This window comes from Rhineura floridana, chromosome 6 (genome assembly GCF_030035675.1).
Source record: "Rhineura floridana isolate rRhiFlo1 chromosome 6, rRhiFlo1.hap2, whole genome shotgun sequence".
NCBI lineage: Eukaryota > Metazoa > Chordata > Lepidosauria > Squamata > Rhineuridae > Rhineura > Rhineura floridana.
This window is the reverse complement of record NC_084485.1, coordinates 126,851,716-126,870,097: the sequence shown is the minus strand read 5'-3', so window position 1 is coordinate 126,870,097 and position 18,382 is coordinate 126,851,716. Positions and strand designations below refer to the sequence as shown.

Below are 18,382 nucleotides of genomic sequence, written 5' to 3'. Positions count from 1 at the left end.
AAAATAGCAATAATGGTCTCTCTGCTGGTAAGGGAGGTGGGGAGGGAGGCAGAGGCTACTACTCAGATCTTTGCACGTCAGACCAAGTGCAACCCCCCCCACTCAGCCAGCAGGCATAATCTCTCTCACTTAACCACCTCCCAGACTCTGCCCTGCCACGAAAGCACACTCACCCAAGCAAGCATTTTCCCCTGTGATGCAAAAAGTTAAAATACTGCAAATGCAGCACAGTAGCCAGAGAGGGTGGTGGAGGCCACTTTGTGTGCCAAGTGCATCTTTCACTTCCACAGTTCTTTATCTCCATTCTGCTGCTGCCTCCTTTATCCATGTTCTTGGCCTCTGGCCCCTTTTCCCCTCCACTCCATTCTTCACCACCACCATCCATTTTTTAAACAATTGTTTTCTCCACTCCACCCTGTCTTGCTCTCCACCTCCTCCCTCATCGCCTCCTATCCACCCACAGAGCATGAGGGAGAGCAATGTGCAGAAGCCCAGTTTGAGGCACATGATTTCCATCCACAAATCAGAGGAGCAGAAGACTTTCCCTGCTTCCCCCTCCCCCAAGTAATGCCCCAAAGTAATGCTGGAAACATCACAATTACTCCTCAAAAGTAATAAAATTACTCCTCATTCTATTACAATCAAAATGTAAAGGAATTACCCACTCGTTCCTCAAAAAAGTAATAAATTACAAATAATTTGTTACTTGTAACGAATTACTTCCAAGCTCTGGCTTGAGTCTATTTCATTTATTGACTAAGCACCCTGCTGTGCTGGTGCAGTTGTTGACAGACTATTACTACAGCTCTGCAGCTTGGCTGGAAAGAGCCACTTCTAAACACACTTCTGTGTAGAGTTGCTTGCCCGCAGTGAAGCACAGAAGCCTTGTGTAAGAGCAGAGATTTGGCCCACGATGAATAGATCCCTATGCTGAGCAGTCTGAGAAACAGACAGAGAGCTATATAAAAGCAAGGTTAGTCAGCAGGGCTAGCAAAGGCAGGAATGCTTTCTTGGCAAGCTGTACCAGACCCCAAAGGTCAGCTGATTTTCCATCTAAAATGCTAGCAATGTCAGTCAAGGTCCAGACCTCCTATTGTGCTAAAACCAGAGGATTTCTTGCCCAATTTCTGAGCAATATACACATTCTGAGACTCTTTGGGCAAAGACTTTGGGTTCACTTTGCTAACCCTGAGAGATCTGGTGGTCAGCTATTCTGACAGAAGCAGCAAAAGTTTCAGGCACACGCTATTCCACTTTTTAATGTTTCTGTGCTAATGTCCCAGAGGGAACAGTGCATGTCCCTCTGATGGAAGCTTTGGGTGCAGTGGTATCTCATCTCTTCTATCAGGGCAGAAGTTTCAAGATCCCTCCTTATATCTATTCCATAAAGGGAGAGGTTGCAGAAATTCTTTTTAGGCCGATTTTATTCAGAGAGAGTAAAACCAGGTCGTCGGCGTAAAGCAGGGACGAGATCTTGCGGTTCCCAGCCGATGGTGGAAGAAAGGAGGGGGAAGCCAGCTCTGGAATAATGTCATTAATATAAAAATTGAATAAAAAAGGGGCCAAAATGCAACCTTGCTTTACTCCTCTCTTGATATGAATTGATCGAGAAAGAGTACCCTGCGGGCCTAGCCATACCTGCAAGGTGTTAGCCTGGTGGAGAGACCACTTACCTGTAAATGGAGTTCTACAAGTTATGCCTTCTTTTTCCTCTCTCTGTTCCTCTTTAAAAAAGGCTACTACAATGTAATTTTGTTGTTTACTGCCAGTCAATTAGAAATATGAAGAAAACTTAGGAAAACGGAACAAAGACAGCTATGTATAAACCTTGTACCTAAGCAAGTATAGTCTGAAGACACAGCAAGGATATAGTGCTGAGACCAAGCAGGTCTGGGTCTGGTTAGTGCCTGGAGGGGTGACTGCCTAGAAATACATGTATGCCACCTTGGATTCCATGATGGAAGAAACAGTGGGGTATCAATATAAGAAACTAAAATACATTAAACAAATAAGGAGGTTAATCGTATTTCAGACCAACTCACATAGTGGTGGTCTTTCCAGCTCCATTGTGGCCAAGAAAAGCAGTGATCTGACCCTCATAGAAAGTAATAGTCGTTCCATCAACTGCAGGCTTAGAGCGATCAGGGAAGGTCTTCATCAGGTTCATCAGGTTCTGAATGCACACACCAGGGACCAGGCCAGAAGGCTCAGTTTCAAAATACAGGTTTGCTTGAAATATAAAGAAATACAAAAAATGAAACAATTGCAGACATGAGCTTCTCTCAGACATTATTGTATGTTATAATTGTCAGACATTGTAGACCTTAAATAATTCTTAATTAGCTTAAGTTTGCTAAATGACCTCTCTCCAGAAGCTACTGTTGCTGGAATTGTTAATAGTATTCTTAAGCTAACACAAACATTTGGAAACAGGTCACCAAGTCTGTACTCTGTTAACGAGTTCAACAGATCTAATGGCTTTAACTGTGCATTTACAACATTGATGATATACCATTTCACAGCTTCAGTTTTGATTGACGCTTCTAAGATGATGTCAACTCCTGTCTCAGACAGCAGGCACCTTTCTAGTTCTCACCAAGCTAGGTAACATTCTCTGTGACTATTGCCTTTTTCATGTTTTGGGATCCTGTAGGAAAGTTTCCGCCACTTCCTATTAGAATCCCAGCCTTCAGCAGATACCAGTGCAGACTTAGACGCAGAAGTGCTAGTCTTGACTGCAGGGCCGGCGCTGGCGTGTTTGGCGCCCCCCTGGAAATTATACATTGGCGCCCTTACCTTTTATAATTTTTTGTGTTCATTTTTCAATTCAAATTAGTAATTTATTATTACTTTTTCCAGGTGTTTTGTACCCCCTGATAAAATTCCTCTCAGAGGCCCTGCCTAAAAGGTTTAAATCTCTTCTTAACAGCTGTTCTAGAGCAGTAGACTTCAACCATTTCAGATCTGAGACCCACCTTTAAACCAAACATGCATTTAAGAATCCATTTCTTAATTTTTAACCATCTATTTGTATGATGGTATTGCTGCTGTTGCAAACCACCTTAGATCACCTGGTGACCTGGTATTGAGCTCCAACCAACTTGTTGAAGACCGATGTTCTAGAGGTCTAGGATTCTAAACAAAGCCAAAAATGAAGTTTTGTTCCTAAACCCAATTATTGCAGGTAAGGCTTGGACTACAATATTGAGCTACATGTGATTCTGACTATGAAGTTGTTTCTTATTTGACTATGCATTGTATTCATGTTGTAGATATTGCCTCATTGATCAGGGCATGTTTTTGCATTCCTGTGGTTTTGTTCTCGCTTTGTAAGCTTCTCACTGCAAGTTGCAAGATGAAGTAGGCCATTGATTCATGTCACAATTAACCAGTGTCCCCATGCCACTTTTTGCCTTTTCATTGTCAGTGATTCCATGATAGGAGAAGTTTAATCAGCTGTTTTACTGGTAGCTAGCACATGTGTTCAATGACCAGGAATAAGCAGGTGAGTCAGTAAAACACTGGGCAGAGAGTGATCCTAAGAACATGAGTAGGGATGGGTGAATCTGTTAATTTTTGTTTCTCTCCATTACTCATTTTTATTTATTTAGTAATTATTTGATTTATATCCCACCCTTTCTCCCAGTAGGAGCCCAGGGCAGTAAACAAACGCACTAAAAACATTTTAAAAATTCATAAAAACAGGCTTTAAAATATATTAAAACAACTTTAAAAACTTTTTTTAAAAACCTTTAAAAACATCTTTAAAAAACCTTTAGAAACATATTAAAAAACAATTCCAATACAGACACAGACTGGGATAAGGTCTCTACCTAAAAGGCTTGTTGAAAGAGGAAGGTCTTCAGTAGGCACTAAAAAGATAACAGAGATGGCACCTGTCTAATATTTAAGGGGAGTGAATTCCACAGAGTAGGTGCCACAACATTAAAGGTCCACTTCCTATGTTGTGCAGAATGGGTCTCCTGGTAAGATGGTATCTTCAGGAGGCCCTCACCTGCACAGCGCAGTGATCGACTGGGTATATAAGAGATAAGACGGTCTTTCAGGTATCCTGGTCCCAAGCTGTATAGGGCTTTGTACACCAAAACTAGAACCTTGAAGTTAGCCCTGTAGCTAATAGACAGCCAGTGCAATTCTTTCAGCAGTGGGGTGACATGTTGGTGATACCCTGCCAAAGTAAGTAGTCTCACCATGGCATTTTGCACCAGCTGCTCCTTCCAGACCAACCTCAAGGGTAGCCTCACATAGAGTACATTACAGTAATCCAGCCTGGAGGTTACTAGTGCGTGGACAACAGTGGTTAGGCTATCCCAGTCCAGAAATGGTGCCAGCTGTCTTACCAGCCAAAGCTGGTAACAGGCACTTCTAACCACTGAGGATATCTGGGCCTCTAGTGACAAAGATGGATCCAGGAGCACCCCCAGACTACGGACCTACTCTTTCAGAGGGAGTACGATCCCATCCAAAGCAGGCAGCTGACCTATTATCTGAACTAGGGAACCACCAATCCACAGTGCCTCCATCTTGCTAGGATTCAGACTCAGTTTACTGGCCCTCATCCAGCCCACCACCGAGTCCAGGCAGCAGTCAAGAGCTTGTGCGGCCTCTCCCAATTCAGATGTTACAGAGAAATAGAGCTGGGTGTTGTCAGTGTACTGCTGACACTTTGCCCCAAATCGCCCGATGACCGCTCCCAAGGGCTTCATATAGATGTTAAACAGCATGGGGGACAAGATGGTACCCTGCGGCACCCCACAGCGCAACTACCAGGGGGCCAAAAGACAATCACCCAATGCTATTCTCTGAAAACGACCCTGGAGATAGGACTGGAATCACTGTAAACAGTGCCTCCAATAGCCATGTCTCCAAGTCGGCTCAGAAGGATACCATGGTCTATGGTATCAAAAGCTGTTGAGAGATCAAGTAAGAATAACAGGCTCACACTCCCCCTGTCCTTCTCCTGATAAAGATCATCCATCAGGGCGACCAAGGCTGATTCAGTTCCAAAACCAGGCCTAAACCCAGACTGGAATGGGTCAAGATAATTTGTTTCATCCAAGAGTACTTGCAATTGCTGCACCACAACCCTCTCAATCAACTTCCCTAAGAAGGGGGTATTTGCGACCAGTTGATAATTGGCGCAAACCAATAGGTCCAGGGTGGGCTTTTTCAGGAGCAATCAGATCACCGCCTCTTTCAGGGTGGCTGAAACCACTCCCTTCTGCAATGATGCACTGACCATACCTTGGATCCACTTGGTCAAACCTCCTCAGGAAGCTTTAATAAGCCAAGGTCAAGAGGACATCTTAACTTTAATTCTCCACATTTCCACAGATTTTTCAATTTTTGCAAAGTCAATGAAAATGCATCAACATTTTATTGCAAATTTCATCTAATATACACATTCACTATTATATGTATTTATATGCAGACTTTACCCTAATATATGCATTTGCGTACACAGTACTCGGCTGGAGAACTGCATTGCAAAATATGGAGAATTGTGAATTTCAAAGGTTGGCTGGGTTTTGGTTCACATCATGTTTCAGAAAGGGCAAATTAGGTAACTTTGCATCTAAATGAGAACTCATTCTAATTTCTTGAAATGAAAAGGATGAGCTACTCTATTGGCTGATAGAATTAAAGCTTGCAACATTTTAAAATCATGCTTTTCAGTGGATGTTGTTGATGCTCTGAACATGAAGATCTATCATCATCATCATCATCATCATCATCAGGGTTGCCAGGTCAGAAGCATCCCAAACTCTGAGATTTCAGGGGGGCTCTACTGATGTCATGGGGGGAAGCTCTAGTGATGTCATTAAGAAGCATCAGCTACAGTTGTTTGGAGCATACCATTCAAACAAAAAATTTCTCTGATTGGAAATTAAGATAGAAATCTTAGCTAAATGAGGGTGTTCCCAGATCCAGCTGAAGTGACAGGATCATTCCTTCTCACCTGCTTAGGGAGCCTGGATAGGGAACATTTAATCTAGCCGACTTGCTTCTGGCCAGAAGGGTTTAAGTGCCCTCAGCCCAGGTGAGCCATCAGAAGACCATTGTAGGAAGAAGGGAGCCTAGTGTTGTGGAGATGTGAGATGCGAGTTAGATGTGGATAAAGGTGGATCCCCTGAAGGCTGCAATTCTAAACACACTTACTGAGGGACCAGGCCCCATAGAACTCAATAGGACTTGCTTCTGAGAAGATATCTTATTGAGTGATTGATTAAAGAGAAGATGGCCGCCTAGCATACAGACGGAGCTAATGACGCTGAAGACGGGTAAAGTAACTTAAAAGTTTACAACTTTTAGCTTATTTTATAGCTCACATGTGAGCCTTCTAAGCTAAAAGCGGGGAATAGGGGCTATTAAATCCTTCCCTGTGGAGTGGCCGCGAAGGTCGAGAAAGAAAAGAGAAAAGAAAAAGAAATTACCTCTATGGGAGTCCTGCACTGAACTTTAATGAGCTAATTAATTCTCTATAAGAGTAGATGAGCAGAGGAGTGGCATCGTAAAATCTTCCAGAGATATATTACTCAGATAACTGTGACAGCGTAAAAGCTGCTCTAAAGCTGTCGGGGTGGAAAACCGAGAACTGAGAAATGAGTGTAATGGTGCTAACAAGAAAGGCATGGAAATTCATGGGGAAGAAGCCGTTGTTCGAGAGTATACCTGTAAAGAAAAGTCGGAGGAGGAGAAAGCAAATGCAAGACCTCTCACCCAAATTAGAAGCAGTAAAAAAACTCCAAAGCGGTCAGTTTAAGATTACACATTGTTTTACCCCGCTATTGCACAGAGCGACCAACAAAAGTAATTCTCAAGGCTTACACTCTCCCCATGATTGGTTGCTTACTAGTAAGGGTACTATTTACACAGCTCCAGGGGAGTACACGGCTTTGAGTTTAGCTGAAGAAATAGCAATTGCTGATAGCGTTTATGTTAACAAGCCAACGAATTCTCCTACTACAAGCTCTGCCGACAGAACTTTGTCGCAGTTCTCGGGTCCATTTAACATCACTACTCCAGTGACTTCTTTAAAAATAGATAAACTAGCACCCAATGCTCTCCAGATAGATACCCCTAGGAAGGAGGCAACTGAGGCCCCAACATTGCCACACCCCATAGAGAGGGTTAATGCCCCTCCCAAGGAAGAGTTATTTAAGGACATGAAGATGCAATCACCAACCGTGATTCACCATATCGTTTCTTCTAGGAATGACCCCTCAATATTGGAATGGCTTCACACATTGTCCTCGGATATTGAGCAGGTCAAAGTTTTTTTAACAGAATGTAATCACCTGTTAATGGTCCTAGTGGAATTGCATCGAAAGGACGTTCAATCTCCCATGACTAAGGAGTCTCCTATAACCCAAAAGAAAGCAGTGTTAACTTCTCCAAAAGAGGCAGTAATTGGACCCCCGATATCTAAGAAAAACAAAGGAGGACCTACCAACCAAAAAAAAAAGTAAAAACCTGAAAAATTTAAAGCAAGTTCGAAGGGGAAAAATGAATTTTAAGAAATTATTTGATTTGATAGGAAAATCTGTAGCACCGAAAAAAGAAAAGAAAGTGCATATATCCCCGAAGACTTTCAACGCAAAGAGCACTACAACTCCACCAGAGGGCCCTATTATCCAATATGAACCCATTCTTTTACCATCATTGGGCTCTGCTTTAAACAACAACCCTCAGACCTTATACAATATCGGTCAGGACCCGTGGACGGATGCCTTTGTAAAACAAAAACAAAAACAAGAAACAGCGAAAAAACCAAAGGTCAGTGGATGGAACCTTATATTGAATCTCCACATCTTAGTACTGACAAATTATTCTAAACCTAGAGGACTTTTGTCCCAAACGGAACGCAAATGGCACGTTCTGGATCTTTTGAAAGAATTTTCTCAAAGTCATTTTACAATAGCTGATATTCAACAGGTGGACTATTTATACTACAGCATTACAAGAGCCCAAGCTGTAGTATCTTTCACAACAGAGACTATTGCGGACTGAATCCTAAATGACAAAATCCGTTTCGCTAGGGTTGGAATAGAAATCCTGAGATATTTCGAAAATAAGGCCCCTCCAGAGGCCCTAATTTCCCATACTGCTCCATGGATTGATTGTTCCCAAGATGAGGGAAAGATCAAATGAGATATCTTGGTTGATCTAGATTTGGCTGACCCAGGTACAGGTACTGGCAAAGGAGGTAGCAAATTGGTGGTCTGTAAGGGAGACCTGAATGCCTCCTTACAGGAACAAATTCAGAATTCAGATATATTAAATGGCCCCTTTGATGCGGAAGAAAGAATGCTGATAGACACCTTTGGCACTTTACCATCTCAAATTCAAATTGAAATATTAAGAAGACTTGATTGTCTCAAATTACATTTAATAAATATTCAATCATCGATATCTTATTGAGTGATTGATTAAATTTATATTCCACCCTTCCTCCTAGAAAGTTAGGATTGTGCTGTTAGTAAGGCTTGACAAGGGATCTTCTGCATAGATATTGAAATCAAAGTAGGGTTGGCAACCCCTCTGTCTGGAATGCCCTGCCTGCCTTTTAACATGGCTGTTCCAAACTTCCTTACAGACCTGACCTTTCACTGCAGAGAGAGGTTTGAGAAATTAGTAAGAACATTATTTACCCTTTCCTGCTTACCTTGTGGGCTGCTATAAACTCACTTTGACAGCCAATCCAATTCCAGTGAGTAATAATTGACACAGAGAAAAAACACCTGGTTTAGTTTACCTTCACAGGCAATAGCTTGGGAACAATAGCAACTGAAGCCTCACTTCCCAGTATGTGAATTCTCTTTTACCGCTATGGGGCAACAAACTGCCATGTAATCAACAAAGTGCATCATCAGTGAGTTTAAGGGGATTAAGCTGAATGTATGGCACCACTGTTGTTGCTTCTATGGATATAAGGGACTGAGGTCCGAGGTAAATGCAGTGCAAATATAAAAAGAAAAAAAAAGACAGTGATGATTTCCTAAATGCAATAACATACCAACCACAACAATATTCCTATGAGTAAGGCAGAAAACTCAGCATCCCACAACCAGTCAGGGTTCCTAACTAAAAATCAAAACTAAAGGAATCCTGGCGGCCCATCTGCTAAGGTCACAGAAATCCCCATGCAGCACAACCTAACCCGGTGGCTGCAGTTAGTGCAGAATGTTGCGGCATGATTGCTGACATGACTGAGACCCTATCAGCACATAATAAATCTGTTGTGAAATCTACACTGTTTGCCTATTTGCTATCAGGCCAAGTTCCAAGTGTGCTTTATTATGGATGCCACGTAGTATTTGTTCTGCTCTTGTAAGAAATTGATCCTTTAGTGTGGCAGCTTTGAAACTTCTTGTGTATTGACATTAGGGAGGCACTCCATTGTGCTCATTTTGGCACCTGCTAAAAACATTTTTGTTTAAGCAAGCCTACCTAGGCATGTAGAAGCTATTGTGTTTTTTATCTGTTTTTAACTCATTGTTGATTTGCTTATTTTGAATGTTTCTAAATACCTTTCTTTAACTGTTTTTGCTAATAATGTTATTGTTTTAATTCCCTCTGTAAACCACTTTGAGGGGTTTTTTTACAATAAAGTCGTATATAAATGTAAATAAAATACATAAATAAATTTCGGAGTCACGATGGCCTTTGGGTCTCTTTCTTCTTTTAGGAACAAAGAAATCTGCCTTATACTGACTCAGGCCATTTGATACCATACTGATGACATGGACTAGTATTGGCTCTCCAGAATGCTAAGCAATAGTATTTTCCTGAGATTGGATTTTGGACCTTTGCATGCAAATCATGTGCCCTCCCACTAAGCTGCAATCCTTCTCCGGTTTAAAAAGTATCTTTTTAAATTGTTCTTTTCAGTTCACTAACGAACTGCCTAGGGCAGATCCACACCATACATATAAAGTATATTTAACACATATTTGAAGCACATGAATCCCATCACAGAATCATGGGAACTGTAGTTTGTTAAGGATGGTGGGAACTTTAACTGTGAAGGGGAAAATACACTTCCCAAAATTGTTTGGAGAAAGTCATGCACTTTAAATGCAAGTTGGATGTGCTTTAATGTATAGTGTGGATCTACTTAATAAAGTTTGTCTGCATGTAGATCATTTTAATTAATTTTTAAAAATGGAAATAAGGTACAAAGTTTACTCAGTGACCATGGGCTACATATCATCTCTCAGCCTAATCTGCCCCTCAGAGTGAAAACAATAGAGGGGGACCATGACCACCCCAAGGATGAAGGGCACACTTAAAATGTAGAGGAAATAATAATGTACAACCATAGTGTGACATCCGATACTTATCAAGATATAGTATGAAGAAATATTTATATAACCATGACTGTGAAAGATGTTTATTAATTACACAACCCTTAAAGATATTTATAGTGCAATCCTATGCATGCTTACTCAGAAGCAAGTCCCAATGTATTCAGTGGGGCTTACTCAAACAAAGAAGTGTGCACAGGACTGCAGTCTCAAGTAATAAGGAACTACACTCACCCAACCCCAAATTCAGAATGATGCCACTTAAAGCTATTTTGCAACCTTTTATTTATGGTTATTGGATTTTAAATAGATTTATTTCTTGTTGTGAGCTGCCTTGGTTTTCAATCGGAAACCCTACCTCACAGGTTGTTAGAAAGACTCCATATACACACATACATACACTGGAGATGTAAAAATACATACACCCCATGTAATAGTTTATTGTCAAAATCAGTTGGTTATTGCAGAACATTGTTTTTTTTTTTAAAAAGTACTAGTTTCGTACCAAATAAAAGCAGTGAAACCTAAGTAAGCCCTTTCTAATTGCTTAAAAATAGGATTGGAGGGGAAGAGAAAGATTTGCAACACAATCCTTAGCTATGTTCCTTTAAAGGTTCCACTGATTTACAACACAATCCTAACCATGTCTACTCAAAAGTAAGCTCTATTGAATTCAATGGGGTTTACTTGCAGGTATGTGGGATTAGCATTGAAGCTTTAATCCCAGAAAAATTAGGATAGGATTAAAATTTCAGATTGGGAAGGTTTTCACAACAGGCTATGAATTAGACAAATAAACTGCCCTCTTCAACAGCCCAGGAAAATTTAAACTTGTTTGACTCCTTATAATTAGAAAAATATAACACATTGTAATGGGATCATAAGATGCATGTACACTTCTGTGCAAAATTTATTTGCAAGGTAAAATGTATAATATGCTATTTTTGCAAGTAATTTAAAAAGCCATGCATGTACACTTTTATTATAGTCATAGCTGAAATTTACTGTGCACACCTACCAAGATCCTGCTGTGATTTTCTGTTCTAGATCTCCTGCTTGATTATTGTGAAGTATATGCACACAGAGAAAAATGCACTGAAAACTATAAACTTATTCAACTTGTGATGTGCAGATAAGCAGGAAAAGGAAGCTGTTGTCAAGACTTGCAATGTGTTGTAGCTATTGCCTGGAGGTCAACAAATCCCTTGTCAATTATAACTCTGACTTCACTTATTGGCTACAAATCTGAAAGGGCGGGGATTCAAGCAGCCGGCTATTAGCTCATTTAACAGAAGTTGTGCGGGTGAGCGGCTGACATTTTGGTGTATATTTCTTGAACCAGACTACCCAGGAACTTTTTTTAAAATGAAAGCTAAGAGTCCAGAGATTGAGTGATTCACCCAGAGAGTACCCAAAAAACCCAGAATCTCTGGGTGAAAACCGGAGACGTGGCAACCCTTATTATCATCATTATTATCGTTATTTCATTTACGAATTGCTTCCAATGAGGCATCAGCCATTGGTGGCTGAGGATGTCTTAGTCACATCACATGGAGATGCTTTGCAATACAGTAAAAACTTGCACAGAACAATTGCATATGTAAAAACAGCTAAAATATTTATGTATATAAAACAATTTATATATGTAAAAACAATGTAAAACAACCACACAAAAATAGATTCAAATCTAATACAGATACCAACTGGGATAAAAGTCTCCATGTAGAAGACTTGTTGAAAGAGGAACATCTTCAACAGGTGGTGAAAGGGCAATAGAGTAGCTCAAATTATTTCACACTACTGTCTAAACCAGGGGTGGGGACCTGAGGCCTGGGGCTGAATGTGGGCCTCCAGGCCTCTCTGGATGGCCCTTGTGAATCTCCCAGGCCACATCCCTCACTGGCCTTGCTTTGCACCCTCCTTGAGTGTTTTTGCCTCACTGGAATGTGTCCTTGATCTCTGAAAATGATTCTGGCTTGCATGGATGGAGGAGACAGAATGGTGCGTGAGTGTATGTAGAAACTAGCCTACTGTACAAAGGTAACATTAACATTCATTGCTCTACCCACCTTTGCCTCCGGCCTCATCCACCACTGGCATGTGGCCCCCAGAAGGTTGCCCAGAATGGAATTTGGCCCTCAGGCTGAAAAAGTTTTCCCACCCCTGTTCTAAGGAACTAGCTGATCCCATAAGAGATAACATGCAATTCTATGCATCATGTCTCATTAGTGCCTTAAAAGGCTTTGCCTAAATCTTCCTCAGTAGTTTGTAGCCTCGCAAGGCTCCTTTGATAGATGGTACCTTGGAAGCCAGAAAACAGAAGGGATATAAATAGCAATAAACGGATGCATCCTCTATCCTTCTGAATTCCTCTCATAGTACATCCAGTGGGAAAGCTCTACTTTCAGCTGAGAATCCATTTCAAAGGGAACAATGTTGCTGCTTCTTTTTGCTCTGACCCTAGCATTTGTAAGGATTGGGATGGTGCTAGTGGGAGAGGTTTCAGAGGGGATTAGCCCCTGCTGGCCCAGAAGTGCCTTCATCTGCTGAGAACCAGATGCAAATATCCTGTCATAACCTGTGAAGGATAATGGCAGTGAGGAGCAGAATGGCCATGCAAACAACAGATTTTCTCCTCCCCTCTCTATGGTATACCAGCCGTTTCTTACTGTGCTTTTGTGGATTCTGGAATGAGCAGTTTGCTTATGCATCTATTGCAGACACTGGAACCACCAAAGAGATTCAGTATCTTTGATAATTCAATGGAGCTGGCTGGCAGGAGATTTTTCTTCATGAAAATGAGTTCTTAAGTTTAGTATCCTTAACATACATTCAGATTGGGCCAGTTCACACAATCCAGAACACCCTCCACATGACCATTCTCAGAGAATCAATTGTGCCTGGAGATGTTGCCAGAAAGTCAGCCTGAAACCTGGGATGCACCACGTAATATCTTACATCCTTCATTCTGTTGTAAGCATTGGTGGCTGAGGATGTCTTAGTCACATCACATGGAGATGCTTTGCAATGTGTGATCAAAACATCTAGCTGGGAGTCCACGAAGTGTCTTGGTTGCTTCAGATAATATAGTGGCCTATCCAGACTCCATGAAGGAAAAAGCATGAAAATTGTGCATAAATTGTCACACACCAATTTTATTTTATGTACACTCTGAACATTCATGTTTAGTTATGGTTTCCCAGTGATCAAGCTCAGGAGATGATCTATAAATGTTTTTTCCATGTAAGAAATGCATGAAGGGGCCCTCATCAAATGTCCAGCAGAGCTGCAACAGCTTCACTGAAAGCAACAGAACTATCAGCCCTCTTGCAAAGTTGGACTCTTGTCAGCACACAAGGGGGTCCCCAAAATAAATTCTGAAATATGTAAAATCAGCAGTCATTTTTATTTATTTATTTATTTATTTATATTCCACCTTTCTTTCATCACAGAACTTTCATACATGTGGTTCCCAGGTGATCACCCATACAGGAATGGACTATACCCAGGTCTGTTTAGCTTCAACATGGTGTTGGTAGTGGCCTCGTACTTTCAGACCATATTCTCAGACATGACAGAAGATTGTTTTTGGTTTGTGGACAGTTACGCTAAGCAGAGCTGGCCTAAAAAAATACCGTTTCCAGAGCCCAAACAAAAAAAGAGTTTTGTGACACCTTAAAGACTGTCAAATTCATTATGGTATAAGCTTTGTGGACTTCTTCAAATGAATGAACTATCATTCCACTTCATCAGATGAATGCAGTCTCATCCAGATACAGGTATATATAAACATTATATGGGGGGAAGGGAAGATGCAAACAGTGAGAACAGAGGAAAATGAAATGCAGAAAAGTACAATGATAATTATGTAAATAACAGTGATAATTCACAAAACTACACAAACCTTGCTTTGGTAAATATGTCAATTAAGACATATAATGTGCTAAAAAGCATTGTGTCCCAGTTCAATCCATAAGTGATAGCAATTTTTATATATTGTAATTCAGCGTTTTCATTTAAGGCAGGAGACTATCTGTAAGCAAGTGCAGGCCTACCATTCACCATCTGTGAAAGGAAAGTGCCATTGTCCAGGATGGGCTGCAGATCGTTGATGATACATTTGAAACAATGTGTGTATATACCTGTATACTCCAAAGGTATATATGCTCAGAAAAACACTTCATACAACTCATGCCCTCGCCAGTGAGATGCATCTATCTCTATCACTATTGACATTTAGGAGGAATTTGAAAACATTCCTGTGTATCCAAGTATTTGATAGCTGAAAGAGTGTGTTTTGGCAATCCAGAGAACACTGGATGAAAAATGTTTTTAATTGTAACTGATTTTAGAATTTTTAATTTTTTAACGGTTTTTAGTATACTTTGTGTTGTTAAATTGTTTTGTTGTGTTTGCCACCCAGGGCTCCTTCGGGAGGAAGGGCAGGATATAAATTCAATAAATATTAATAAATGCCAACAACAACAGCAACAATTTATGAAGTAGGACTGTAGTTCATGAAAGCCAATGCCATAATACATTGTTAGCTTTTAAGGTGCCACAAGCCTCTTTGTTGTTATTGCTAAAAATGCGGGAAAACACCTGCTTCTATATATCTTGGATGCATGTACCAGTTCTTTCATCATCAGGATGCAGAAACACACGTGTCAACTCGATTGAAGCATGTGACCTTTCCATTATGCATCAGGTCTGCACCACCTGGTAGGTGGGAAAACATGCTTCCTAACCTCTACAGAGCTCTGCTCCAACCTCAGATTGCTGCTGAAAAACCTGGAAAGGTGCAGGAGAAACAGAAGAGCTGGATGTTCCAAACTATATGAGAAAATAGACATCACACGGCTAAAGCAAACATGACTCATTTTTTAGTATTAGGCTTAGTTCACATACACCACTTGCAAACTCACTGGCCACCCCTGTGTGTTGGGCTAATTTTAGCACCTGTTTTGGATCATGTAAAAAGTATGGTTGCATTGGGGGGGGGCAGGAGGGAGGGAAGAGAGATGAGAGAACATTTCCAGAAACACTGAAATCTCTTACCTGAGGTTAAGAGGCACTCTACTGCCGCCCAGTTAAGATCAGAATCATGCTCATTTATCCAGCAGTATGTTGCATGGTTGTCATAACAGCCCCTGTCAACTATCTCCAGACAGATCAGTAGAAGAGACATGATTTGCAGGCTGCCAGTTAATTTTAGCATAATTTAGAAAGATTTCAGACAGAACCCTGGCTCACTCTCTAGCAACACTCTGTTAACAGTGGGCCACTCAGAGTTCAAAGCCACCTGCTAAGATTCCCACTGTATGCCTGTGTCTAATCTTTTCAATGGCTCCCACAATGAATGCAAGAGTGCATTCACCTCTAAATGGATCAGTGGTTCTAAAGTTATTTCTGAACAACAGTTTTTCCGCATAACTCACCAACCACAGTTGTTGTTTTCTCAGCCTTTGGGTGTCCTGACCCAAGCCAGTAAGCCTGCTGCAAAGGGAAATACCAAGGCCATGGTATCCCATAGTCTCCTGAAACAAAAACAAGTTGGTAGGGTGCATAAGCTTCTTTGTATTTTGCCATGGGGAAGAATCCATCTATGCAAATCTTATGCTACAATAATTACTTGGTGTTTCATTAGCAACAAACATTGCTGTGCACTAGAAGTTCAAAGCACAGCCACCCACCACATTCTTGGTTATAAAGTTTCTATTCTAAAAAAAAGAATTCCCATTTGAGGAGAAAGTGGGGGGGGGACACATTTCAGATTACTTATGTTTTCAAAACTGAAACTCAGTTTAACTAAGAAATTAAACTGTCTCCTAGGGATGGGTTAAAATTTTAATAAACAGGCAGTAAAAGCCAAAAAGTGTCTGCCTAAGGCAAGGTTTGAAATGTGGATTTGCCATTTCACTTTCTTAGCCAATACACTATCAATTACCCTAACTACTACTCTATACTCCTTTACACCACGAAGGGTTTAAATTCCTGTAGGCAAATCTTACCCTCAATTTTTATTTGAAAATTCCAGAGATTAAAGGGCCACTCCAGTTGAAAGTTTGGCTTGCTGAAAAGATTGCACTCCCTCTTCCTTTCTGCAATGTCAGTAGCCCCTGGGAAAAAACTACATCTCCCATGGGCCACTGAGCTTTTCATCCTGGTATACTGCATAGCAGGGCACATGAGCAGGGTTGGGGAAAACAGATCTTTTACCTTTTGTCTACCTTTAGTGCTTCTTCTGCTTCTAGTCAGTAAATGTTTATACGGAAGGGAAATGAGCTGTTTCAAGATGGGGGGTCTGGAGGTGATGGGGTTTTGCAGATGAGGTGGGAATTCTTCTCCAGCGCAGATTTTTATTTGGGGGCTCATAACACTCATATCCTCTTTCAGGCTAGCATTATGGGCCGGCCCCACCACCCCTCACATCTGATCGCAGACATAGTGAGCTCCATCAGCATCTCTACTAAGTACATGTTCTTTAATGACCTTGCAGACTAGGTTTGACAGATGGGTGGAGCTGCACACCTGTCAATCATCAGATGTCACAATGACACCATTTTTGCCCATATGGATGATCAGCTGATTGTTGCCATTTACATAGCTCCATGTGCAACATTTTGCAAGACCCAACAATTTTTGATTGTTGCTGCTTGCAAGGCAATGTGCACAATAAATATAAATGCAATACATATAGTGGGGAAGACTGTGACCAGGTGACCTATGAGTTTGTTATGCAGATGCTGACTTCAAGTTCCCTGTTCTCCCTTCATATGGTTCTCCATTTTTAAACTGGACATGGACCAGGCAGCCCTTCAAACAGCCTTCTGTGAAAGAGGACACATGATGACCCTACTGTTTCACTGGCAAAATTAGATACCTGTAGTATAGGAAGCTATTGTGAGATTTAAATCACAATAAATTATGGAAGATAATTATATGGTCCTGGCTCTGGCCCACCTGAATTTCAAAGGATGCTGCTTGAGCTTTTGCAGCAGGAGGATTTATGTATTGTCCGGCAGCTAAAGATAATGCCAGAATCAGACAACTTCCTGTTTTATCAAAACAATCACTTTCAAGGGTCTCCTTAAAAGGTTACTCCCCTTCTAGTTGGCAAAGAAGAAACGTGTTTGCCTAATTTGGTAAATTGCAAATGGTGGCCTAAACTTCCTTTGACCTTTTTGCCTTGTGTGTAATTTGCCAAGATGCTGACAGCAAGTGCTCGGTCAAGACAAACACTATAATGTTAGGAACAGGGACTGAAACATGTTGGTGGATATAATATTATAAACATGTTTATGAACTGGTTGTTGTTTAGCAGCAGTAGCTACACAGAATCGTAACCCTAGTCACAAGGGTTAGGCTGCAATCCAATACACACTTATCTGGGATTACGTACCATTGACCCCAATGGAGCTGAGTAGACATGTACTGGATTGCAGCCTTAGTGCTTACAATCAGCCTGTAAAAACACTCTGTCAGTGTTTTACATTTTAGCTTATTACAGGGATTACTTATTTAAGAAAAGAATTGAATGAACACTGGTTTGGATCCAAAGGTGCCATTGTGGAACAGGGGATGGGGGTGTCCCCAATTTTGTTTCAGTTCATCCTTCCTGATGCCATCCCCCTATGCCACATTGCATATTATTCCAGAAGGACCTGTCATCAAAGCAGTGACAGCTGGTGGCTCCCTGTCAGCGAGGCAGTGGAATCCACTCCGAGTTGCAGATCGAACTTTCAAGGAGCTGTCCAAGGTGCTTCAACACGTTGGACAGTTCCTTGAAAGTTTGGACATGGAGCCACCAGCTCATACTGCACCAAAGATCTTTCTTTTTCTCCAGGCTTTTTAGCTTTTTTTGCTTTTAGCAGGTGTAGTAGTTTTAATAGGTTTAACAGCTTCATAACTGTTAACATCTTAAACCAAACAGTGGGTTTAATATCATCTACGGAAGTCCTTCAATCCTGATGGGGATTGTATGTGTATTTGTACTTGAGAAGGGGATTGGGGAAGGGGCTGTAGCTCCGTGGGAGAGCATTTGCTTTCCATAC

The 18,382-nt window shown here is 41.1% G+C and overlaps 1 protein-coding gene across 1 annotated transcript in view; it reads right to left on the bottom strand.

The window, feature by feature from the left end:
- ABCA4 (ATP binding cassette subfamily A member 4) overlaps positions 1-18,382 on the bottom strand; it is a 127,587-nt gene that overhangs the window by 40,111 nt on the left and 69,094 nt on the right. Inside the window, 4 exon segments of the mRNA XM_061630653.1 lie at positions 2,043-2,229; positions 7,320-7,371; positions 12,731-12,906; positions 15,767-15,868. Of these exon segments, the coding sequence (XP_061486637.1) occupies positions 2,043-2,229; positions 7,320-7,371; positions 12,731-12,906; positions 15,767-15,868 (517 nt within the window).